This window comes from Phoxinus phoxinus (assembly GCF_949152265.1).
Source record: "Phoxinus phoxinus genome assembly, chromosome: 24".
Taxonomy (NCBI): domain Eukaryota; kingdom Metazoa; phylum Chordata; class Actinopteri; order Cypriniformes; family Leuciscidae; genus Phoxinus; species Phoxinus phoxinus.
In genome coordinates, this window is record NC_136899.1 from 10,392,298 (window position 1) to 10,416,683 (window position 24,386).

The 24,386-nt window shown below is 36.8% G+C and overlaps 1 protein-coding gene across 5 annotated transcripts in view; it reads left to right on the forward strand.

Annotated features, from left to right (window-relative positions):
* Positions 1 to 24,386, forward strand: part of ctnnd2a (catenin (cadherin-associated protein), delta 2a) — a 259,552-nt gene that overhangs the window by 56,242 nt on the left and 178,924 nt on the right. For 4 of the 5 annotated variants that reach the window (XM_079601833.1, XM_079601834.1, XM_079601836.1 and 1 more), the window contains exon 3: positions 17,531 to 17,646. In XM_079601833.1, the coding sequence (XP_079457959.1) occupies positions 17,531 to 17,646 (116 nt within the window). Of the gene's footprint in view, positions 1 to 13,251; positions 13,373 to 17,530; positions 17,647 to 24,386 lie in introns of those variants that run through there. The other variant, XM_079601835.1, reaches the window with a different exon arrangement.

The following is a 24,386-nucleotide window of genomic DNA, read 5'->3' on the forward strand; positions in this document are numbered from 1 at the left end:
TTATCATGTTTTATTCAGCAGGGATGCATGAAATTGATCAAAGGTGACAGTAAAGACATTTACATTGTTAAAGGGTTATATTTTAATGTAAAAATTGTTCTTTTGAACTTTATATTCGTCAAAGAAAAAGAAAGTATTACGGTTTCCACAAAAATATGAAGTTGCACATACAAAGTTCTGTAATGAAACTCTAGATGTTGCAGGCTAATAGGTCCTCAACTCAGCCTGCTTGCAATCACATCATTCTCTATAGGGCACAGCTGATTGGTTCCTGCTGTATCAGTAGCCAATGAGCTCGCGTGCACACCCTTCAAATACTTGGTTAGCATTTGCCTTAAAGTTGGCATGAAATCAAAATTGACCCTATTTACTTTGTTAGCAGATATTAGTCTTGTGGTGAAAAATTAATCCGTGCAAGTTAATACACGGAAAAAAATTGTTTGCCGAAGTTATCTTTAATCAAAGTCTGAAAAGTTACTTCCGGGTCTGGAATGGCGTTCTTTTCTGATGACATAGGCTTGACGACTTGGGTTGGTTAAACGCTTAACCACTCCCTCAAACCGTTACTCTGCTATGGGCGAGAGATGGAGAGGAGGAGCGCTAAAGTAAAACCCTGCCCTCTGTTCAATATTCCGTTTCACTCTGAAATGCGTCACAACACTTGAGAAAAGTCGTTTGCAACTTCCGGTTCACGCGGACTTTAACAGTGCAGTGCACTTTCAGAAACCCTCCCCCTTCCCCAGCTCCAATTGTATAGATATGTTACTTGCTCGCAGCAATTTAGCTAATATATATGTAATATTAGTATTTTTACTGTATTTTTAACCACATTAATGCAGCCTTGGTGAGCATAAGTTGATCATGTAATAGTTTCAAATTTATGCTGATTTAATAGCTTGAGAATCTATAGTGCAGGCATTGAAGATGATGATGTGGGGCAGTATATGATAGCATATGCACATGCATTTCCATTTTTAATCCAGTAAGGATTTCTCTGAAGGTCGTGTCTGCTCGTGGCATGCACTTCGGAACAGCTGATGACTGGAAGTTTTCCAGTTTTCCCTTCAGATGAATTTAAACATGTTTGTGATCACCAGCCCCACTAAGAATAAACTTTTAATTTTTTTCACAACATTTGTCAACAAAAATCTTTCACAATTCAACAGCGTATTTAATAAAGATGTTGTTTCTCTGCGACCCATAGACACCTGTCAGTCATTCTTTGGTTCAGGACAGCTAGCCATTGATTTGTTTTGATTGACGACGGCCTGCTTATGTGCAATGAAAATCAGATAAACTGTTGCTCAAAACTTGCCCCGTCTATTGAAATATAGCTTGCAGATTAACTAAATAATAGCAGCACCATCTGGATGTTTATGTATGTAAGCTTTAAAAGCTTTGTAATAATGTATGAACATAGGTATGAAGATGCTCCTTGTCTGACTTCATATTTATATGTCTGTCTCCATACGTCCCTTCTTGCTCTAAAGCTCATCCCTTATGTGCTTCACGCAGTTCGTCAGCAATAAAACTGTTTATTCTTTCTCCATCCTTGGTCTCCTGCTAATATAGAGCTCTTTGTGCGACCTAAAGGGAATTTCTAATTTTCTTCTTGCAGTGATGCTTTTTAATAGACTATTTTTTATCTGTGAAGGTTTCTTTTGTTTTTCCATAAGAGACTCGCTTTGTGTGCCAAGTTTGTCTGCATCGCTTCATGCAGTCTCTGTTGCTGATGTTGGGGATTTTCGAGGGCAGAAAGTAGAGGGTATAATAAAGGTGTGTGTAGGGCGTTTGCTAAAAAAATTGGTGTTTAGTAACTTAAGAATGCAATGAAATGGCCCCATCACTCCCTGTCACCCATCAGGCTTTTGAATTATATATCCACTCTGGTTCCTAAAACAAAACTGAGAAGTGTAATTATGCTGCAAAACAATATATAACACATTTCTGTTTGTATCTGGAAAATACTACCAAGTATCATTCAATTGCTTTTGAGGGATGGGTAGATGGGTAGATAAGTATAATATATAAATTATACTTATTTAATTATACTTATATGTAAAAAATATAAAAAAAATTAGCCTCTTAGGAGAAAATGCCACAGGTCTGTAGGAAATCATTTTGATAATTTATCTGGTAAGCAGAAAGTCAGAGTCATGGAAAATTGGGAGGACATCGTCCTGGGGGGTGTTTGATTTGGCTGGAAAGGTGGCAGTTATACCAGGGGTTAGACTGATGACCTGTGTCTGTTTGATGTAATACCAGCCAGGGTGAGGAGCGTGTGTCTCCTGGGGTCAAAAAGAGATGAAGAGCCCCTGTCAACATGCAGGATCTGCCACAAGCGGCCCAGGGCTGTTTATGTGTGTGTGTTTAATGACCTCTGGGGACATCTCCTGCTGTCCTATCTCAGCAAACTGCTGACTGTAAACCCACCCACAAACACACACACACCCCGCCTCAGTCAGTTGACAAATATGTCTTCCAAACTGCATAATAAACAGAACTCCTTCATATTCATGTCCCCTGCCCTGTTTACCCAGAGACTGCGGCATGTGAAGGAATGGAGACTCAACGTTTTTGAAACATACATAGGTATTAAGTAATGAGATAGTTTTCACCTTATTGAGTTTTTTTATTTCTTTGTTTCAGTGGAATTATTGTGACAAACATAAAACTATGCTACTTTAAAAGACTCCTTGTTTTGGACAAATTAACTACAAAGCAGAAGGCTTTGCATGGAAATAATGTAGCATCTAATGAATACCAGAATGCATTGCGAAGAACTCTGATGGCAGACAGATAGAAATGTTTTTATATTAAGTAAATATAGTTTAATGCTGAAAAGTATGGATAAAAATGTATCACCTTAAACTTCAGACTACTTCATCCAAGTTTTAATTGTGCATGTTTTCATATTTATTAGCTTAGAATGTAATACAGTTTAGGATGTTTCCCGCCCCCAAAACAAACCTTTTACTTAGTTGGTGTATTATGTTGTTAGCTTAGCAACATGCTAATGGAAACACTACTGGAATCCATTTTTAAGTCGAGTCTTTGTAGCACTTTATATGTTGACGGCTATTTGTGTGGCATGCCAAGGCCAGATTGGCCTTGGTCACACTTTACAATAACTTTCATTTATAACATTAGCAATATTATGTTATGCTGAACTAATGTTGACTAAATGAATTGCTCAACCATCACGTACTATGCCATCCCCAATTTGTTTGTTGTTTCATGTATTTCATTGTCAAATAAGATGTTATTTTCTTTCTTTTATAAACAAGCTATAGGACAAATGGACCACGATTAGACATTTTAATAGTGATACACCAAAGAACCAACTGATTTGATTTAGGCCTCTGACTTAAAGGGGTCATGAACTGGCTTTTTTTTTTAAATGTATACTGTTGTCTGAGGTGGGCGGGGCTACATAATTAGGCGTTGGTCTTCTTCTGTTGAGGCGGCGTTTCGCTGCTTTCTGACTTCACAGGTAGGCCAATTTACAGATCCCACGTTTGATGAGCTAGCTGTCAATAAGAGTTTTTATTTGACTAACAAGGAAGTTTATCAGCTCCGAAACTTACAGGATATTCTAATATTACGATGACCTTTTATATATCAAAAGCTCAAGGAAAAGTTGATTTCTCAATTCATAACCCATTTAAGACTACGACGGACTGAACAACATTCAATTACCAAGTTACCTAAATTGAATTATGTAGTAAAAAAAAAATCACTACATCAATTGGTGCATCACTACGTCATACATTTTGTTTTACAGTTCACAGAATCCTACTAGTACTTTTATTAACCCCGCTTTTAGTGCCTTGTATTTAGAATGTTTCAAATCAATCACTTATTAGGTTTCATTTGGGTTAGAATGCTGCTATTGTAGTTAGATCCCTATGGAACAGACATATTTTAATTTACAGACTGCTGCAAACTGCTTTCTCTTGATTTCCCATGACTCTTTTTTTCTGTATTCACTGCAGTACCCATCTGTCGTCACCCCACAAACAATGTGTTTTAGTCAAGAGCTGATAAGAGGTTTGAGAAAAGTGTTTGTTTTTGATGTCGATGTACAATACTTCCGCTCGATATACCTGGCCCTGAACTGTGACTTACTTTTAAACTATTTGTCACTCACAACGCATATGTGTCATCACGTAGCACTGATATGTGCTGTTACAAAGCAGCCCTCTCATTTTCTCTCACTGCAGTCTGTCTTTTCCTTCTCGCTGAGGACACCGGGTCTCATAAGAACTAGTGTTTTTCCCTCAGCTAGCGCCTGGCACACTTCAAACGCTCTAATCGCTTTGACCCCCAGATGAAAGAGGCAGTGCTGGGTCCAACCCATTGAAATAATGGACAGAAGAAGAAAGACTAGTCTGTGAATGTAAAACGGTAATGCAAAAGCTAAATGTGAACATTGGGGTGTGAAGACAGACATTAAGCATTCTGTCACCACTGGAGAACCGCCGGTGCCTAAGCTACGTGATAAAACTACGGCAGCTTGGGTCTCAGAGGTCCTATATTAATTGTAAATGTATGTGATAACAGCTTAAAAGGTGCTATAATGCATTTTTACATGATTTTTTTTGTCTACTTTTAGATTTAAGAAACAACTTAGACATTCTAATTCAATTGTGAACCACCAATTCCCCTGCAAACTATTTAAAAAAATATATAATCAAGCTTTACATTTAGTAATCATATGTCATTTGGGGGGGGGGGGGGGATATGGTGAGAGAAAACGGTGCAGTTATACAGTTATTGATGCATTTTCAGAGTTAGGCGACTCATATCTAGTGGTGTACGTGATTTCACCAAGTACAATATGTTCCTGGATTAACATCTTTGGGGATAGGGTTAGGACTACATTTTTGGTGACCCATACTTACGGATGCTTTGCTCTACATGTTTAGTGAAGTAAAGATGCCCGAGATTGTATTCCTTGAGAACTGCCATTTACTTGAATCAGAGACAGGAAACATCACGATTTGGCTTTGATGTAACATTGGTAATTTCAATATACCAAGTTTCCACAGCAGTCAGTTTACACATGTAATGTTTGTATATTTCAGCCCGGTCTCACCCCAAAACGTCACATACTGACGCGTCTTGACCATTCGGCAACATACGACGAAAAAGGTACCCTTTAACGTCCATATGAGACGCAGACATAAGCGCACCAGCAGCGCCCTCTAGCGGTACCCTACCGCATACCTAAACCCAACCATTCCCGAATCGTCACATATGGACGTTAAAGGGTACCCTTTTCGTCGTATGTTGCCGAATGGTCAAGACGCGTCAGTATGTGACGTTTTGGGGTGAGACTGTGTTACATATTTCAGTCAGATAGGGAAAATAAATGCTGAAGTAGTTTAATATTTAGGTAATATAAAAAATATATATATTAAAATATGTATTTTGACAATCTTTCTTCACTCACTAAAATAATCCACTATATTCAAAAGTTTGGGGTTGGTAAGATTTTTTACACTTTTTCATGTATCATGCTCACCAAGGCTGCATTTTATTTGTTTATTTATTTTACAAAATACAGTAAAATATTTATATTGTGAATGTGAAATAACAGTTAAAGTACTGTTTTCTATTTTATAACATTTTAAAATGTAAACATGAATTTTCAGCATCATTACTCCAGTCTTCAGTGTCACATGATCCTTCAGAAATATTCTAACATGCTGATTTGCTGTTCACGAAACATTAATTATTCCCAATGTTGAAAACAGTTGTGCTGTTTAATATGTTTGTGGAAACCATGATGAAAAAAAATGCAGGATTCTTTAATGATTAGAATGTTTAAAAGAAAAGCATTTACTTGAAATGGAAATATTTTGTAACATAAATGTTTGAACATATTAAGGTGTTCTTACTGAAAATGCCACAGACCCTCAAGCACCCACTTACAGCCCCCTGCATTTTTAAATTAGGCCACTGTATCACAATCCTTACAAGGATAACATTAAAGCCCAAACCAATATGCAAAAAGTGAAATTTGATTTGTGGGCCAGATTTATTTAAGGACAAGCTATTAACACTTGAGGGGCTGTGAAATCTGGCCCACGGGCGCCACTAACGTATTAAATCTTCCTGTGAGCACTGGTAACTTTGCCGAGGCATTTGTTTATGGGTTTTTTATGAAGAGAAACCCTGCCTGGATGTAACCATTAATGGCAATTACCAGAAAAGAATGTTAGCTGTGTGTGCATATCTCTCTAACAAATGATCTCCCCAGCATCCCCTCAGAAGCCTTAAGCAGAGTACTGATTAGAAACGCCATCGAGCATGCCAGTAATGGCGACACGTTGTGTTAGGTGAAACTCAAATGAGACAGGAACAGTGGGAAGCCAATATCATCTCTCCAGCGGTGCATGTTCTTTGTGTTAGTTCTGCACTGCGTTGTTGATGTTGAAGATTTAATCATGAACTCGTCCGTCCCAGGATTCAGTTTCTCATGCACCATACAAGTGTCTAATGAGATAGGCCTAACAAAATTAGAGTTATCTGTGTGAACGCCGTGTGACGTAACATATAACTAGAAACAACTAGTCTATCATTAGACCGTGCTTTTAATATAAAATCAGTGTTATTTTAGTATCATTAGTCGTTTCTATCCGCCATCACATTTTGCATTTTGGTATATCACTTTTTATTTTTTTAACGCTGCATGGAAACACCAAGATGAGTATAATTCTAAAAATGCGCATAATATTTTTTTATCCGATAAGAAGACATGCACAGAATGGAAACACATTTACCAAATGAATCCCTTGATATGCAACAAAGAACTCGCGTGACTTTGTCTAAACAAAGGATGTAATTGGATAACTGGACAGACCAGGTTTTAAGTGTCGGTTTGGTCATTCTGAAAAGCCTGCTAAAGTCTGTCATTAGAATGATTTAGTGTAGTTTAGTGTAATGACGTCCCAGAATTGCTTCACATGATTGCGCTCACAAACACCAGGCATCCGAACGCAAGATAACATGACAGCATTTATTGCATTTCGTCTGCACGCTTTGAGACTGAAGTTATTTATAAACTATATGGAAAAAGAGCCACAGTTGCTTCCCCGATTGCAGCGACTTCCATTTTTATGAGATATTTTGCACCAATTTCACAGGAAGTGACAATTTTGTTCTCTTGAACACATGGGATGGAATATATATATATTTGTTTAGTTAGTTTTAGTAATTGTGCACTTTTTATTTCAGTTTCAGTTATTTTAGCACATCAAGTTAAACTAAATGAAAATGAGAAATTATATCTTGGCAACTAACTGAAATAATATAAAAGTATATTTTTTTCATGAACTAACAATGGGCAATATATTTTTTACAGTATGTATTAACCTTTGTTAATGGTAGTTAATAAAATGTTCATGTTCATGTTCATGTTGGTTCACAGTGCGTTACTAATGTTAACAGATACAGCTTTTGATCTGAAAAATGTATTATGAAAGTTGAGTTTAACATTAACTAAGAGGAATAAAGGCTGCAGAAGTATTGTTCATTGTTAGTTCATGTTAACTAATGTAGTGAAACCTTTTTATGTGTTACCAGAGTTATGAATATTTTGATTCTTCCAGTCTGACAATGTAAAATATAAATTAGAAGATTTAGAATCCTACTATATATAAGGGTGTCTTTTCCCCACACAGGACTGTAATACGCTTTTATTTATAGATTGAATTTGAAGGAACTGTTAACTTTTGAGGGGCCAATTTTTTTCACTTTAATTATTTCTCTGAATGTACAAAAGGTCATGCGCTTAAACAGTCACCTTATTATTTTCATTTTATTAAAGTCATTTTGATTATACATCTGCAATTAATCATAATGCCATGGGAAATAATGAATTACTCTTTAGCACTGGCCAATAAATCATGGGAAACTTTGTAGCATAGATTAATGTATAGTTCAAGTGCACTTCATAAAAGATTGTAAAACCTAATGGAACCTTCTCAGATAACTGAAAAGTGTATTTTCACAGGTGGAAGTACTGGTATTTTAAAGTGTTAATCGAGCTTTATACGACCGCATGCTAATCAAGGCTTGCTCTTCATGTGTCATGAGTTAGCAAAGTCTAGTTAGCATAGTCACATTTGCCCCTGCTGGTAGATACTGCAACTGCACCCTCCTTTTCCATTGACAACCATTAAAAAAATCTATCTATCTATCTATCTATCTATCTATCTATCTATCTATCTATCTATCTATCTATCTATCTATCTATCTATCTATCTATCTATCTATCTATCTATCTATCTATCTATCTATCCATCTATCTATCTTATAAGTACGTATACAGTTTCTGGCCGACCGTCTGGCATCCGTCCGTCCGTCCGTCTGTCCGTCCATCCATCCATCCATACATACATACATATACAGTACATAGATACATACATACATCCACATAACACACATTTAGAGCAACATTTCCACTTAAATAGGAATTTACTGCCCTCCTAAATGAATGCTATGTGTGCATGCCAAATGTGTGAAAGAGACACCTCATCTCCTTTTTTTTTATTCCCACACATAATAAAGTTTTGTCAAGGACTGGCTTTGCAGCGATGCACATCATATATCTCACTCCAGATATATTCATCCGTTCCAGAGCTCACTTTCTGAACCTGTCACTCCGTCCACCCTTATGAGAGCACGTGCTGTGCGGTTCTTTACATTCTCACATGCTCAGCGCACCAGAGGAGGAAAAGTGCTGGAAAAAAGGGATTTATCTCCTATGATGCTTATATTGTTTTCTCCAGTGTTTCAGCTGACCTTTTGCTTTTCCCTTAGTTTCACTGAACGTGTTGAGCAAAGCTGCTGCTGTCTTGAGAAAGAGACTGAGAACATGCCTTTCTGGGGCTCAGGATATCAAAACAAATGTCTCTGAGGATCAATGAATTAATGTCTGATGTGGAACCAAATTATCGTGAACGGATTCAGCCGGCTAGAAGTCCGTGTGTTCAATGCTGAAGCACATAAGCATGGCTGTGAGTTGGCATTTAGTCGCTGACATTTCAAGGTGCTGTTTTGTTGTGCCAGAAGTCTAACTTCATAAGAGCATGAACTTCTTTTTCTGAAAGCCATGTTTTTTGCTACAGTGACCTTGGGGTGCATGGTTAGCATATTTGTCAGTTGTAAGTGGTTGACAAAATGGGGTGATCAGTGACCAATATCTAGAGATCAGGGTGACTGATGAAATATCAATATGAATATACTGCATAGCAGCCTCAAAAAGTATTGCCACATATGGCTGTCTTTGTATTATATAACAAAAATTCACAGTAACTAACATTAACTATGAGCATAGTTCATATAATTTCATTTGTCTTCATTTTGAACAATACATTTTTTATGTAATATTTTTACATTTTATTTCACTTAAATTTTTGCTAACACTTTTTACAGTGTCTCTGTTACACATTTGACAGTTAGTTACACGTATTTTACATGTAGTAACCCTAATTATATAATATGTACAAATTGTTTATTAATATTACTCAGTAATTGTATAATTACACTGTAACAAGGACATCTTAAAATAAGATGGACATTAAAAATAAAAGTCATTCTGGTGCATTATGCCTAAATTCACTTGTAGCATTTAAAATGATTTATTTTAGTTTTTAGTGTTTTATTATTAATTTATTTTGATGAAAGTGTCGAAATTTTAAATTTGGCTTTTTCTTATCAGCCATAACATGAAAATTAATATCGGTGTATGGATATTAACCAGAATTTTAGTATATGTCACTTTTGTTTACAACGTAGCTCACATGTATGTTTAGGGATGTCATAACTATTTATCTTTACTGAACCGTTTGACACTTTGTAATCTCCAAGTCACAGTGAGGGAAACAAAGGAGTGAGATACTTTCCGGCTATTCTCGTTTCTCTGTATCAGAAGCTTGCAATCTTCTGTTGGTATAATGGTATATTATGTCCGTCCTGTCACATTAAACAAAAATCATTCTCATGATACTTCCAGAAGATACATTTCCACATGCAATCCTGAGTGAGTCTAATCCATCGCCGGCTTCTTTAGCACTGCCCGTAAAGGTTAAGTGAGTTTCTTTCAGAAGCAGAGTGTGTGTTTCCCCTCCCCTGGCAAGGGAAAGGCTGTTTGCCCAGTGTGGTTTTGTTTATGTATGTGTTGGGGTAAATTGGCTATTCTTAGAGCAGACGTGACAGACAGAGGCCGAGGTTTGAACTGACTTAATTGGGCCATTCATCACAGAATGCTGATGATGTCTGCTCTCTCTTTCTCTCACGTCGCTATCTTTCACAGTCTTTCATTTTCGCATCCTTTCTTTCTTTAATCAGAAATGTAATCAAAATGTAAACAGAAGGATCATGTGAACCAAATTCGCTCATTCCGAGGATACCGTAATCAAACAGCACAGTCTTAAAATAGAAGATAGGTGAAGATTTTCATTGTGATATCTTTAATGTTTATTGTTTGGTAAGAAACACCTTTGGGAATTGCATTAATAATTTTTACAGCGTTCTTTCCCTTTGCACTTCTTTTATTTTTAATTTTTTTATTCTTAGTTCTCAATGAAATTGTATTGTGTTATCTCTCTACCCTACAGTAATTTGACATGAAATGCATATAAATGAATGTTGAATGTCTCTTTATATGCTATGATAAAACGCAGTGAAGTAGCGCATTAGCATAGTCATAACTCCTTTACATGCATTACGCAATGGTGCTGTTTATCATCCTCTTCCATTGAACCTGGTTTGGTAACATACTGACTCTTCAAAGCTTGTATTGCGTAATATACCAACACAACAACATTAAAGCAGTGAATGAGAGTCAAACTCAGGTCAAGTATATGGTTGGCCTAGTTTTTTTTAATATCCCTATACTCAATAGTGTTCTCTTTTCACACTCACACACACACACACGCACACGCACACACACACACACACACACGCACACGCACACGCACACACACACACACAATTTAGTGATAGCGAATAAGACTGATGCAATTGCTGATTTAAATGCTTATTCTTTATCATATTTAGTACAAATTCACTAAAAAGTGATATTTGAAAACAGAAAATGTCCATTGACAAGGTCTTTAGTAGATTTTGAAATTTATAATGATATATTGTATTGGTTATTGGATGATATTTGTTGACAATTATTTTTTTATCTGGATTGGCTTATTTTTATACATAGCATCCATTTTCTTTTGTTTAGACACAGTATTACAAGACATTCATGCTGTGACATTTAAACTATTTAAAGCTCATTTACATTGTATAAAATGTTTAAAGTATTTCAAATCGTATTACGAAACTCCATTAACTGAGTCATTAATGGTGCTTTTAAGGCAATAATTATGTTTTTTTTCTTCCTCTAGCAGACTTTTAGTTCAAGCACTTAACGTCATGTTTGACATGCTAAATATCCCGTGAAAACTGGCTTTAACCGGTAACAGGCCAGTGTCCTGAATCCTGACATGAAGTTGCCTAACAAGGACAACCCTTCAGTACTGTATGTGTGAGTGGACAGCAGGTCAGATGACCTCAGACTTGTCATCAGTCACCTGAGAGAGATGGAAGGGTTCGCTCAGCCGTCGGATCACATGACCTATTGTTCATTCTGTGGGGGATACAGGTGGTTTCCCTGGGGGGATGAAATAGGATATTCCCTGTCTGAGATGATCAGTGCAAGCGAAACCATCGCTGGACAATAGAAAGATTGTGTGCTTTTGTAGTAAGTTGTATGTGGGTTCAGCATCATGTTGGAGTCATATCAGTGTTTTGTTCACCTGAGTGTACAGCCCCATGGAAAATATTAAAATACACTACTGTTCAAAAGTTAGGGGTCGATTTTTTTGTTTTAATGTTTTGAAGTCACTTATTCTTAGCGAAACTACATTTAGTTGATTAAAAATACTGTAGAAACCGTACTATAGTGTGTTAACATTTTGTGTTAAAAAACTACAAACTAATACCAATAATTTTAAATGTTTAAATTTTATTAAATATAGTATTTTTAAAGGCTACATTTTAAGAGTGTTAGATGGCAGCAATGGTAATCTAGATCTAAAAGTCACAATTAATTATACAATACTGGCCGATAAATGAAAGAAAAATCTCTGATATCAACAGACAACTGCTACCAATATATTGTGAATTCATTCTTAATAAAGAATGCCTCGATCCCTTTGCGTTCAGCAGTGGCGTTACTAAATCTTTCCTGACCATCATCTCCAGCTCATCTGTAAGGATGGAGAGATCAGAAGGAAGAGAGGAGCTTATTAGACGAGAGGGTGACAGCGCACTTGGTATGCATGAGAACAGCGAGAGTAACCTTTTATCAATCAGCTTTCATCACTGACCGGCCCTATTGAGCAGGCGGTCAGCAACATCTCAGCATTCTCTCTCTCTCTCTCTCTCTCTCTCTCTCTCTCTCTCTCTCTCTCTCTCTCTCTCTCTCTCTCTCTCTCTCTCTCTCTCTCTCTCTCTCTCTCTCTCTCACTCTCTTTATTTCCCCTGCTTGTTGCTCCAGCAACTAAACCTCTGAAACCCCAGCTTTTATGATGTTTAGATTGGCTTAGTTAAATGCAGTCCCATCTCTCATTTACTTTGACTGCAGCCAGACAGGTCATTTAACCGTATGCTGTGAAATAGTGTCCTTTCAATAAATAATGACTATCTGGTAACGCAAAAAAAAAAAAAAAAAGGCTGGAGAAGTTTTGGCCACCGAAACGCTCTGGCATCCCTCTTTCTTCGATAATACACACTGCCTCTCCTGGGTCTCCATTGTATTTAAACATATTCCGACACAGCGCTTTGGATAAATCGTTCCGGCTCTCTCAGGAACGCCGACTTCCAGGCTGGTATTGATGTGGAACAGACAGTGAAAGTTCTCAGGCTTTTCAGAGCGCCGAGGGATGGATAGGGGGAGGAAGAATGGAGGAGAGAGGCATTTAGCGTTTCACCCCAAAGGCACTCTGAATTCTCGCCCGGTCTTTGAGGTGGCGGGCACAAATCGTCCTGCGAAAAGGGGCAGACGGGAGAGTGATTGGAGGGAGGCTCGGTTTGGCAGTCTGGCTGGTGGGCGGGACGTTCGCCGATGAAACATTGCATAAATAATGCCAGAGGGGGGCGCTGGGTCCTCTGTTGCCATGGAGACCTTTGTGGCTGACTGAGCCTGTGTTGTGCGCGAGGTGTTGGGAAGCTGCGGCTGGCAGACCGGCCGCGCCTGTAATGAGTTGAGGAATTTCTCTAATGGGAAGAGCTAAGTGGAAGGATGGTCGACGGACTGGCTTTACGCTGATCTTGTTTGCTCTGGCGTGTGGGAGGAGGAGACGAGGTATGGCTTTTTTTCTGATCCGTGATGGGGAAGGTGGAAAGAATGTTGCTGATTTAAAGGATGAGTTTTTGAACTTTAACTGTATTGTATTTATATGCTTTGCTTAATGTTGGTTACGGTGTTCATGAAAGTTTTTTTTCTTTTTCTTGTGGACATGTGTTGTGCTTCTTTTTATGTCTGGCATAATACAGTAAAACATTAATTCTCATTGGCTGGCTCTCCAGCCTTACTTATACTGGTTTTAGTTGGTAGATTTCAGTCACAATTGCTGTCAGTTCTTATATATATTTGCACTTATTTCCTTTGAACTCTGATCAACAGGTGTTGCCGCTCTAGTGGTTTGCAACATCAATTTACCTTCTTTGATAGTGACATTGTTCCATAATAACTACTTTAAGCCATATTGGGAGATATTTTCCTTTTTCTTTTCTTTTTTCTTAGTGCTGTCAAATCTATTAATTGTGATTAATCGCATCTAATAATAAAAGGTTTTTTTATACAATATATATGTGTGTATATATATATATATATACATACTTTTGTTAGGTGTGATTAATCGATTTGACAGTGCTACTTTTAATATTTATAAATGAAATGCATCAAAACAAAAAGAAACATCATTGCAACCAAAAAGCTATTTTTGCCAAGTAGATTCATTGTTTAATGCAAGAAGTCAAATACAGTAAAGAAAGAAAAAATCCACAGTTCCACAATTTTCCAGTTTTTTCTATTTTTTTATTTTATTTTTATGTATATGCTCCAATGCAACTATATAAAACATATGTATAATATAAAGCAACATTTAATTAAATATATGTGTTTTTAATAGCATTTTAAGGGACATATTGCTATAATTTCATTATACAATTGAAATAATTATATTTGAATGCTTTTTCAAAAGATTTGCATTTCCCTGAGAAACTTTGTTTACTCACAAAATGTTTGGTGATGGAAATAATATGAGGTGGGAGGAAAAAACTATTTTAATCCTTTTTCTTGAGCAAACACAAAATTACTTGCCGTTCACTTGCAGACTTTTGTGTTTCTTTTACCAAACTAATGAGAGAGAGAGAATGCAAACATTCTGCTCAATGCAAAGATTCTCGGGGGAGACACAAATGTTTTGTGAGTGAACACACAAGCGTTGAAATATAATGCTTCCTCTTATCACAGTTTTTTTCCCCATCACCGTGTCCCCTTAAAGGAACAGTTCACCAAAAAATTAAAACTCTCTCATCATTTACTCACCCTCAAGTTGTTCCCAATATGTAGCCTATGAATTTCTGAACACAAAATAAGATATTTTGTAGCCAAACAGTAGTGGGGGACCATTGACTTCCATAGTGTGTTTTTTTCCATACAGGAAGTCAATGGGGTCCATACAGTAACTGTTTGTTACAACACTCTTCAAACTCTCTTCTTTTGTGTTTAGCTTAAGAAAGAATCTCATTTAGATTTGTTAATTTAGTAAATAACAGAATTTTCATATTTGGGTGAACTATCCCTTTAAGGGCTGTATGCGTGAATATTTTACAGGTGATGACGCAACACTGTTGATTCAGAGTTTTGGATTGATTGATTGAAACAGCCAGTTTGAGCCGAGTTACGCAAATGAACAAACATACCAACTGTTTTTGAATTTTGAATAAGAGCTATGAGGCATTAAAATGTCTTAGCGCTCTCACACCCATATTGAGACGTGGAGGGAATGCAAACATAATTTTATGACGCAGGCTTTAGAAAGAGGCACAAATAAAAAGCACATTACAGCAATATTCGCAATGTTGCCTGGTTTTATATGTACAGGTAGTTTCGGCAAAATTATAACAAAATATATTGTTGTTATTTGATATATAGTTGAAAAGAGATTTAGTAGAGAACACAGCCATACCAACAGCGTCATTCTTTAGATTGAATTACTTTGAATGTATTCCTCTGTAGGTTGGATGTATTTCAGTCCGTATCCTCTTTTAATGTGTCAGTGTCCTGAACTACACAAATGTGAGAAAAGAAAAATCCTATGGGAGAAGTGTGAAAGGTGTGAGAAAAAGAGAGGAAAGGAGATTAATTTGCAGCACATTTGTGGTTTGCTGGTTTGTTTGGTGACAGAGAGCTGGTTGGTTGTGATTAAGTGTGGATAAAAAGGGGGTGTTTTGGGGATTGAAAAGGAATAAGGAGTTATTCTGATGTCTAGGAATAAGGGCTGTGGGACACACCATCATCTGATTTAGTCCACAAATGGCTTTCAGAGCTGGATCAATAAACCCTTCTATTGTACGATCCCTGTATGCATGTGGTTACGGATCAGACCCCCATCGATCGTCCTGCCCAGCTGTAATTAAAACAGGCACCGGTGACGAGAACACCTGCCGAGGAGCATCGGATTCTTTTCTCAATTCCTATTTTATCCTCATCTCCGTTTTCTGGACCGTTTCTCTGCTCTGCAGGAATAAAACACTTTGGGGGTCTTACACCGTGTCCTAACCGGATGCGACACACGATATAAGATATACTTTTCTATGTTATTCAGAGTTTTTGTCATAACACAACGACGATACACAACGATTGGCTTCCTGGGGGTGAGGTGTTCTGCAGGGCCCTAAAGCCTCGTTCAGACGGTCTGTCCAAATCCGATTTTGTGCAATACCGATTGGAATCTGATCATATTCATTGGTGTGGACAGATAAATTGCTTGTTGCTGGAATCTTATCGCATCAGGTTAGAACACTGATGCAGCTCTTTAGTCTTTCTTTGAGTCTATTTGAGAAATTGGAAGTTCTTTGAAGGCTTCTCGTTTGGTGGAAACGCTGTCGTCTTGGAGGGGGCAGCTTGGGGCTTGCCGTCTAAGCGATTATATCCACTGATAGTACACTTTCGGTCCCAGCTGGGGCGTTAGGGGTGATTATCATCTCTCAGGGCCGGCCGGAGGTCTGCCCGTTTGATTTATTGCTGGCTTGCACGTTGCTCCACAAATTCTAAAGAAGATTCTCAATGGGACTAGAGTTTAATATGGTCAAAATAACATGTTTTTCAACTCAATATAATTACAGGAGAGAACGGAATGTGCCGTCTATAGGAATATAGACTTTTAAAATGGCATTGAATGTAATTAGTGGTTCTTGCTAAGGCTTATATGGTTAGGGATTTGAACAAACCCCAAACACTTAGTATTAGTATGTTAATTCAAATCATCCAGATGAAGTTCTCTTACTTTTCTAAAAAAAGTTATCTAATCTTTTCTAATCAGATGTACCAGACCATAATTTCACCCAGACTTCAGGATTTAAATTTAATTATATAATTATGTTTCTACTCCAATTTGTTGTTGAAATATAAACATTTAAATTATGGCTTTAATGAAAAAAATTTAACAATAATTTTTTTCATAAAATATTTTTTCATACATGCCGGTACATCTGATAATCATCACTTACAGGTTAAGTAGAAACATAATGATGAATATGTAATATTTTGCAACAATCTCCTCCACAGATGTTGAACGTTTTTTTCTGAGGTAAATGGAACGTTATGTGACGTTTTTTTACAAGCTGATTTATTTTTCAGATATATTTCAGCAAGTTGTTCTGTTTCTTTAAACATGCCTTCTGATATTCGTGTTGATTTTGTGCTATAACTAGTAGGGAAGAGGAAGATATGATCAGTTCATGTGCGTTCATGTGTCACGCACACATGAAAGAGTGTCAAAACAGGATTTACTGTTGTAACTTTGTTATAAAATTGACAGAATTTGAAAGCTGAGACTGTTTTTTAGTAAAAGTAACAAATCACCGGCGCACTACAAATAACGTTTGGTGTAGTTGTATTCATGCATCAACTGAAAAACAACATAGACTAAAAGACCGATCTTGATTAAACAGTATTGTTCACCCAACCCTATAACAACGCCATAGCAAAAAATAATAAACAGATACATAAGAACACTTTAGCATCATGACGGCAACTTTTGGACAATTAAATGCCATTCATTATTATCTCAGAAAATTGACAATTCTAGTTTCAACTGTTACTGTGGACAGACTTGTGTAACACTGTGTAATTTTAATCAGAATATGTTGTATTTCAATAGTCAAGAATAAGTGACATAATGGCATTCACTGAATTTTTTTTAACTGACCATCTGTCTTTTTCTTTCCCCAGGAACTACAGTTTGAAAGATTAACTCGAGAGCTGGAGGCGGAGCGTCAGATAGTGGCTACTCAACTGGAGCGATGCAAACTGGGATCTGAGACAGGTGGCAGCATGAGTAGTATCAGGTAATGCTAATGTACTGTGTGTGGGTGTGTGCAGCAGTGGCTATCTAATTCTTCAACAAGTCTCTATAATGAGGGCGTGCTGTCTGAAGGATGTAATTGTATGGTTATGGAAATGCTGACAATATTCTTGACTTCTTTGTGCAAGGGTCAAGGGGGAGTTTCAAATGTAATTTCAGCTCATATTGTGATTTACATACATTACCTTGAGTTTGTATGTGAAAGAAAGTGTGCATGGCTCCCCATTTTGGGGCCCACGTGTGCACATGTGATTCTGTCACATGAGGGCACCCGGGTTAAACTAGTTTCCACAGGTTTCTTCTCATGCCTTAGAGAAACTCAAAGACATTTACCGCATGACAGAGCCCCATCTGAGCCCCGGACTCAAGTCTGCACATGTTACTTAGCTAAATAAGGACACTCTATTGTTTTTATATAAAGCTAATTAGACTAACCCTTTTACTTGTTTGTGTGTTTTTTAGTATATGTTTAGAAATCCATAAAATACAATCTTATATTATAATAAAATAGAAATATTTAGAATATAATAATAATTATTATTATTTAATAATCTGTTAATTTATTAATGGTAATTTAACATAATTAACATAATTTAATTTTAAATACATTAAAATAATGTAAAATAATAGATGTCTAACAATGTATAACAGTTTTTTTCTTCAAATTGTTATATTAAAATTTAATAATAATAATAATAATGCTATTATTATTATTATATTACACTAATAATATTTTTTTGATAATTGTGTGTGTATGTGAATGAAATACAACTTTATTAAAAAAAAATTGCATTGTTGAATCCAAGGGGAAACGTAGTCTTCTCTTAAGTGAGTGTCCCATTAGCTTCCCCAACATTCAATAGCAATTAACATCATTTAGCTTTAGTTAACATTCTTCACACTTGTTAATTATGTGTATCTCTTTGTGGCTTGACCTTCCAGGAATCTCTTGTTGGCTGTGAGTTTTTTTTCAGTGAAAGAGGAAGGGAGGAGATACAGTGGAGGTCTGTCACTCTGAGCTCTTTAATTTGTCCGTGACTCTCTCACAGTAACTCTTAAGTGAGGGACAGGTTCAAAAGACATCTCGAGCCTCTCAAATGCACTGTATGAAGATGTTTGACTGTTAAGAAGTTCACTTCAGTGGGACTGGAGGTGCGTGTGCCTGTGTAAAACCCCAAAAAAAGAATGTCCATCATTTTTAGCACACATTTTTATTCCCTATTCACAGTTGTCTTATATGAAAAGAATCAGTCTTTAACCGGTCCGATGAAAGCGACAGGGTGAGAAAGAAATGAAGTCCTGCTGCGCTCAGAGTCTCAAGGTTACCACTGAGAGCTAAGTATACGGGAAGAAAGCCACAATGTTACTCGGCTGCATAATATTGATTTAGCCTTTTAATTTGCCATAAGTGAAGCATTACACAACATGCAGCTGATTAAGATTTTCATTCAACTGATGTTTCCAGTGGCCATCTGTGAAAAACACTTGTTCTCGCACGGTGTTGCTCTGTTTGTGGTTTCGGTTACATTTGACTTTCCAGAATAAATGCAATACTTAATCAGTAACGCTTTCTATGAAGCCGTGCTGCATTCGAGTGCTCCTGGGAATTTCCTACCAACAAGAGGAAATCGTAATTACATCATGTGAACTCAAGTGAATTTGTTCGGAATTAAAATCTGTCTCCTCATATACACAAGCTCAAAGACGCAAACTTTATCTGTCATATTTTCTGGTAACGCTTTACCTAAAATAAATGCCAAATGAATCTTTTTTGATTCATGATTGTTATGCATATTTTAGTCCATTGTGTGTTGAATTTTTTATATATTTTTATCCAAATTTTGACAGATTCTTCTGATTGTATGGTAGCATTAATATTTTGTATTATTTAAATCGTCATTAATTAAATGCAGCACAGCAAATACTGTGTTGTTTAAAAATATTTGTTTTCTTCATATGTGAAATTCATCCAATAATTAGCATTTATAAATAGTAGTTATAATGCATGATTAAAAAACAGTATAATACGCATGATCCTTGCCAAATTTAATGTGATATATATTCTCTTTAATTAATTTTCACTGTGGTAACAATTATTTATGAAATGATAACAGAGTCAGACAGTATGTTTTTATTATTCATTATATAAACAGAAAGTGTCACTGTTTTGTCATTCATCTTTAGTTGTGGGTGTATATGGTGTGTGTCTTCCTACCATCTGTTGCATATTGTTGGGTTTGATACTTGAGACAAAGACACTGAGCCAGTGTCGACTTATCAGCCTGACTGTATTGAAGACTGGAGATGCTATTACAGTAGACCAGCCTTGATTGTCAAATGAGTCTCCTGGGAATTCTGGGTAGAGTTGATAAAGAGACACTCGGCTCACTGGGCCTGCATGCTTGCATAGATACATTACCACAAAGCCCAAAATAAGGTTTACTGTATGAGTTGTGTGAGTGGTAGTAGTTTCTTGTAGTGCAGGATGGACTTTAAGTCGGTTATTTTCTGAGCGTGAAATAAGCTGGAATGTGTTGCCTACATTTTTCACAAAAAGTAAATATGCAAATTAGACATTTCCTGAAATTTGACTGTAAACTTGATGCACGTCATGTATAATTGGAAAACTTGTGGCCGAAAACCAAGTTAAACTGGGTGCGCATTTAATTTTTAATTTTTTGCTTGTGTTTTTCTGTGTTTTCAGTAGCGGCACACAGAGTTGAGTAAACATTGAGTGTGATTCATGTGTGTTAATGTGTTACTGCTGTAAATCCAGTCACTCTTTGGCACTGGATCAGTCTGGTTCACGGTTGTCTGGAACACGTCCTGCCCAATAACATGATTACACACAAACACACACATACCCAGACTCTTCTTCTTCTGTGGCGTCATGTTTTCTTCTATTTTGGTTTGGTGGGATCTTTCTTATAGCAAAATATATTGGTTAATATGTTTTTAACATGCTCACAAGTAAATTTTACTAAACGCTCAGCGCTTGTCTTTCACGGCTCCCTCATCTCTCTCAGGTTGGGTGGTTAAATATTCTGAATGAATAACCTTTTAGTCTTTATTCTGTCAGGAGACATCGCTTTCGTTTGACAAGTCAATCTCCTGATGCTGAGCATTTGGAAATATCTCTAAAGAGAGATAGCAGACATCAGGAAGTGATACAGACCTGCTTCTCTCAATCAACTGCTGCTTCCCATCAGCTCTCCATCCAGGCCCTTGAGACAGTGGCTGTCTTTAAAATGAGTGAGCTATACCTAGACAGCATTTTTGGATATTGGCGCATCCTTTTTTTTGACTCCAAACTAGGAGTGATATGATAAAATAACTTTATGTAATTTAAATATATTAAATCATTATTTATTAAATAAATACATGTCATTTTTAAACGCAAATTACAAAAATAACGCAAAAAAACAACAAAAATAACGACTTTGTTCAACTATTCATTTTCTTCTGTGTGAGCCTCTGAGTGAGTTCACGTAGTGTAACAGCGTCGCGCTTCTGGGTTGTATGTCAGAACGTAGGCTCACTATTGGCCGACACTGGTCATGTGTGTGTGTGATGCTGGCCAATAGTGAGCCTACGTTCGGACATAGGAGGCCCACACGGAAGAATATGAACAGTTGAATAAAGTCGTTATTTTTGGGGGGTTTTGCGCACATAAGGTATTCTTGTCGCTTGATAAACTTCGCCACTGTAGTCACTTGGACTATTTTAAACATTGATTTTACTGACTTTCTGGTCCGGCAAGTTTCAATAACAATAGAAGTCTATGGAGGAGTGAGACAGCTCTCAGATTTAATCAAAAATATATTCATTTGTGTTCCGAAGATGAACGAAAGTCTTACGGGGTTGGAACAACATAATTACTGACAGAATTTTCATTTTTGGGTGAACTAACCCTTTAAAGTACCGTTTCTATGATAATGCAATGTCTGTGTTTACATGATGAATTTTGAGAGTTTTATTTCATGAATGATAACTAATTTATGATGATTACTAAAATATGTGAGTGGGACACTGACAGTTAACAGATTAACCCATCTTTTGGTCCCCTTGGAAGTGTGCTGAGGCCCCCTAGTTGGTGCCCCTCCCCAGCTTAGGCATGTCTGTGGAAGTGTGTGTGGAACCAGGCGACTTAAATTGCGCTTATGACTCCTCAAAATGCTGTTTAGGTACATTAAGCATCTTGACATTGAGATATTTGCCCCGGCTAATATCATTTGGATTAGTAGTTTGACTGCTTTCAGTATTAGAATATGGGTCATTTAGTGAACATATGTGAGTATGGAGGCGATCTGAACATCCTTAATATTAATATTAAGTGTTGCATGGGTGTGTGTGTGGCTCTGTGTGTTGTTGATGCAGTGGCTCTATCTTTCTAGCTTCACTTCCTCGCTTTCTCTTCCTCCATCTTTTTCTCTCAGTGCCTGGGGAACAGCAGGCAGTGTTTAGTGAAAGGTCATCTCTGAATAACATGTCTGACTATGTGTTCTCTATGTGGCCAATTCCCCCAAAGGTTTTAGCTCTCTGTGCATTTACATTTTTCACCCAAAATTCCTCTCGCTCACTGCGTATTAAAGTCAACCTGAGGCTTTCAACTAAATTTAAGTCTGCGTGCTTTAAGGTACAGAGATCTGTTAAAGCCAGTTTCAGAGTAAAAAGTAGGCTACAACTCATAATTGTGAAATAAGTCCTATAATGTGAGAGATAAAGACTTAATTGTGAAAAATAGATTCTGATAAACAGTCGAAATATTCATACTTGTGTGATGTAGCGTAACACTTGTGAGGAAAAAAAGTATAAATTGTGAGAATTTTTTTATAAATTGTGAGAATTTTTTTATAAATTGTAAGAAATATATGATAAATTGTGAGAAATAATGTACACATTTTAAGATACAGTAAACAATTGTTATAAAGTCACAGTTAAAGGGGTAGTTCACACAAAAATGAAAATGGAGTCATAATTTATTCATACTCAATATGTATGAGTTTCTTTGCTTCTGTTAAACACAAAAGAAGATGTTTTGAAGAATGTTAATAACCAGACAGTAGCCATTGACTTACAGTACATAGTATTTTTTTCCTAGTTTAGAAGTCAATGGGGCCCATTAACTGTCTTTAAGAAAGAAACTCATACAGTTTTGGAACAACTTGAGGGTGAATAAATGACAGAAGTAACATTTTTGGGTGAACTTTCCCTTTAAGAGACATAAAGTCGCAAATACGTGATATAGTCACATTACCATAATTAATTAATTCTGAGACAAAGACAGACCTCTATAGATATAACCTTTGTCTATACAAATTTGCAAGACCATCCACTAGTATGAAGACAAAAACAGCTTAATTTCCCAATGAGCAAGGATGCATTGGCACATTTTTATTTGTGAAAACTAACAACAGAAAGCTGTTTATACAAAAGCACGGTTACCTTTGCATTAATGAAGTGTGTGTGTGTGTGTGTGTGTGTGTGTGTGTGTGTGTGTGTGTGTGTGTGTGTGTGTGTGTGTGTGTGTGTGTGTGTGTGTGTGTGTGTGTGTGTGTGTGTGTGTGTGTGTGTGTGTGTGTGTGTGTGTGTGTGTGAACGGTTAGTTCCATTCAGCATCTTTCCCGCTGAGCATCTGCTGTCCCAGTTAGATGCGCGGTGTGTGTGTGTGTGCGGGTGGGCCGCTTCAGGTCTCTCTTTAAACGGCTGCTGTAACCTACAGAGAGGACATTAAGGCAAAGCTCTTTCACACTATTTCTGCCTGTTCCTTTCTATTCTATGCTATATTTTTAGAGCCGAGACTTCCGTAGCTCACGGGCTGAAGGCAATGTGTTATTATTCAAATTGGATAATGGGTTGCCAGTCATCGCTCCAGCGCAATAATGTACCGTGGTGAATTGCTTCGCCTGAAAGCATGACTGTCCATTTTGCTTCAGCTGAAGTTCTGCACGAATCTTTTAAACGGCAAAGGTTGTGCATAAAGCGTAAGCTGGTGGAAGTCATTATCCTAAAGACCATGTGACTGCAAACATGAGTGAAGTGGAGGGACAAAAATGGAATTATCGTGTGATTTCCTTCAACATTATTTTGTAGAAATTGAAGTCTCATTTTCGGAGGATGTCAAAGTACGCTTACGTTAACACTTCTGTGCATACTATGTGTGATACTAAACTTGTGTGTTGAGTTTGAGCAGATTATTCATTATTGTGGTATTGTGATGATGTATTATTGTTTAGAATTTGTCCAAACTGAAGTGATGGAAGCCGTATCCACTTGGAAAATGCAGACTGGATGGATGTTTTGAAGGTTTTACTTTATAATGCCATAATAAGCCTCTTAGAGCCTGTGCGCATAAGGGACCAGTATGACTCTGAACAGAATTACCCACACTTATAGAATGGCATTATGAGAAAAATTACATCATCAAAGCCCTTCCAATATTACCAAGCCTTGATTTTCAATTATGCTTCAGTTATGCCTATGCCAAAGACACAATAGTATTAATTGAGCATGGAACATGCATGGGTGAAACGATTTTGCATTTTTGTTATTTTGCATTGTTAAGACACATACATCTGTCACATTGTAGAACCGTTTAAAATAGAGGAAAATTACAAAATAGTGATTAAAAAAAGTTGATAATAAAAATAGTTTTCAGCAAGGATTCATTAAGTTGATTCGATAAATTGTTGTATTATTTATTGGCAGATTTATATATTTGTT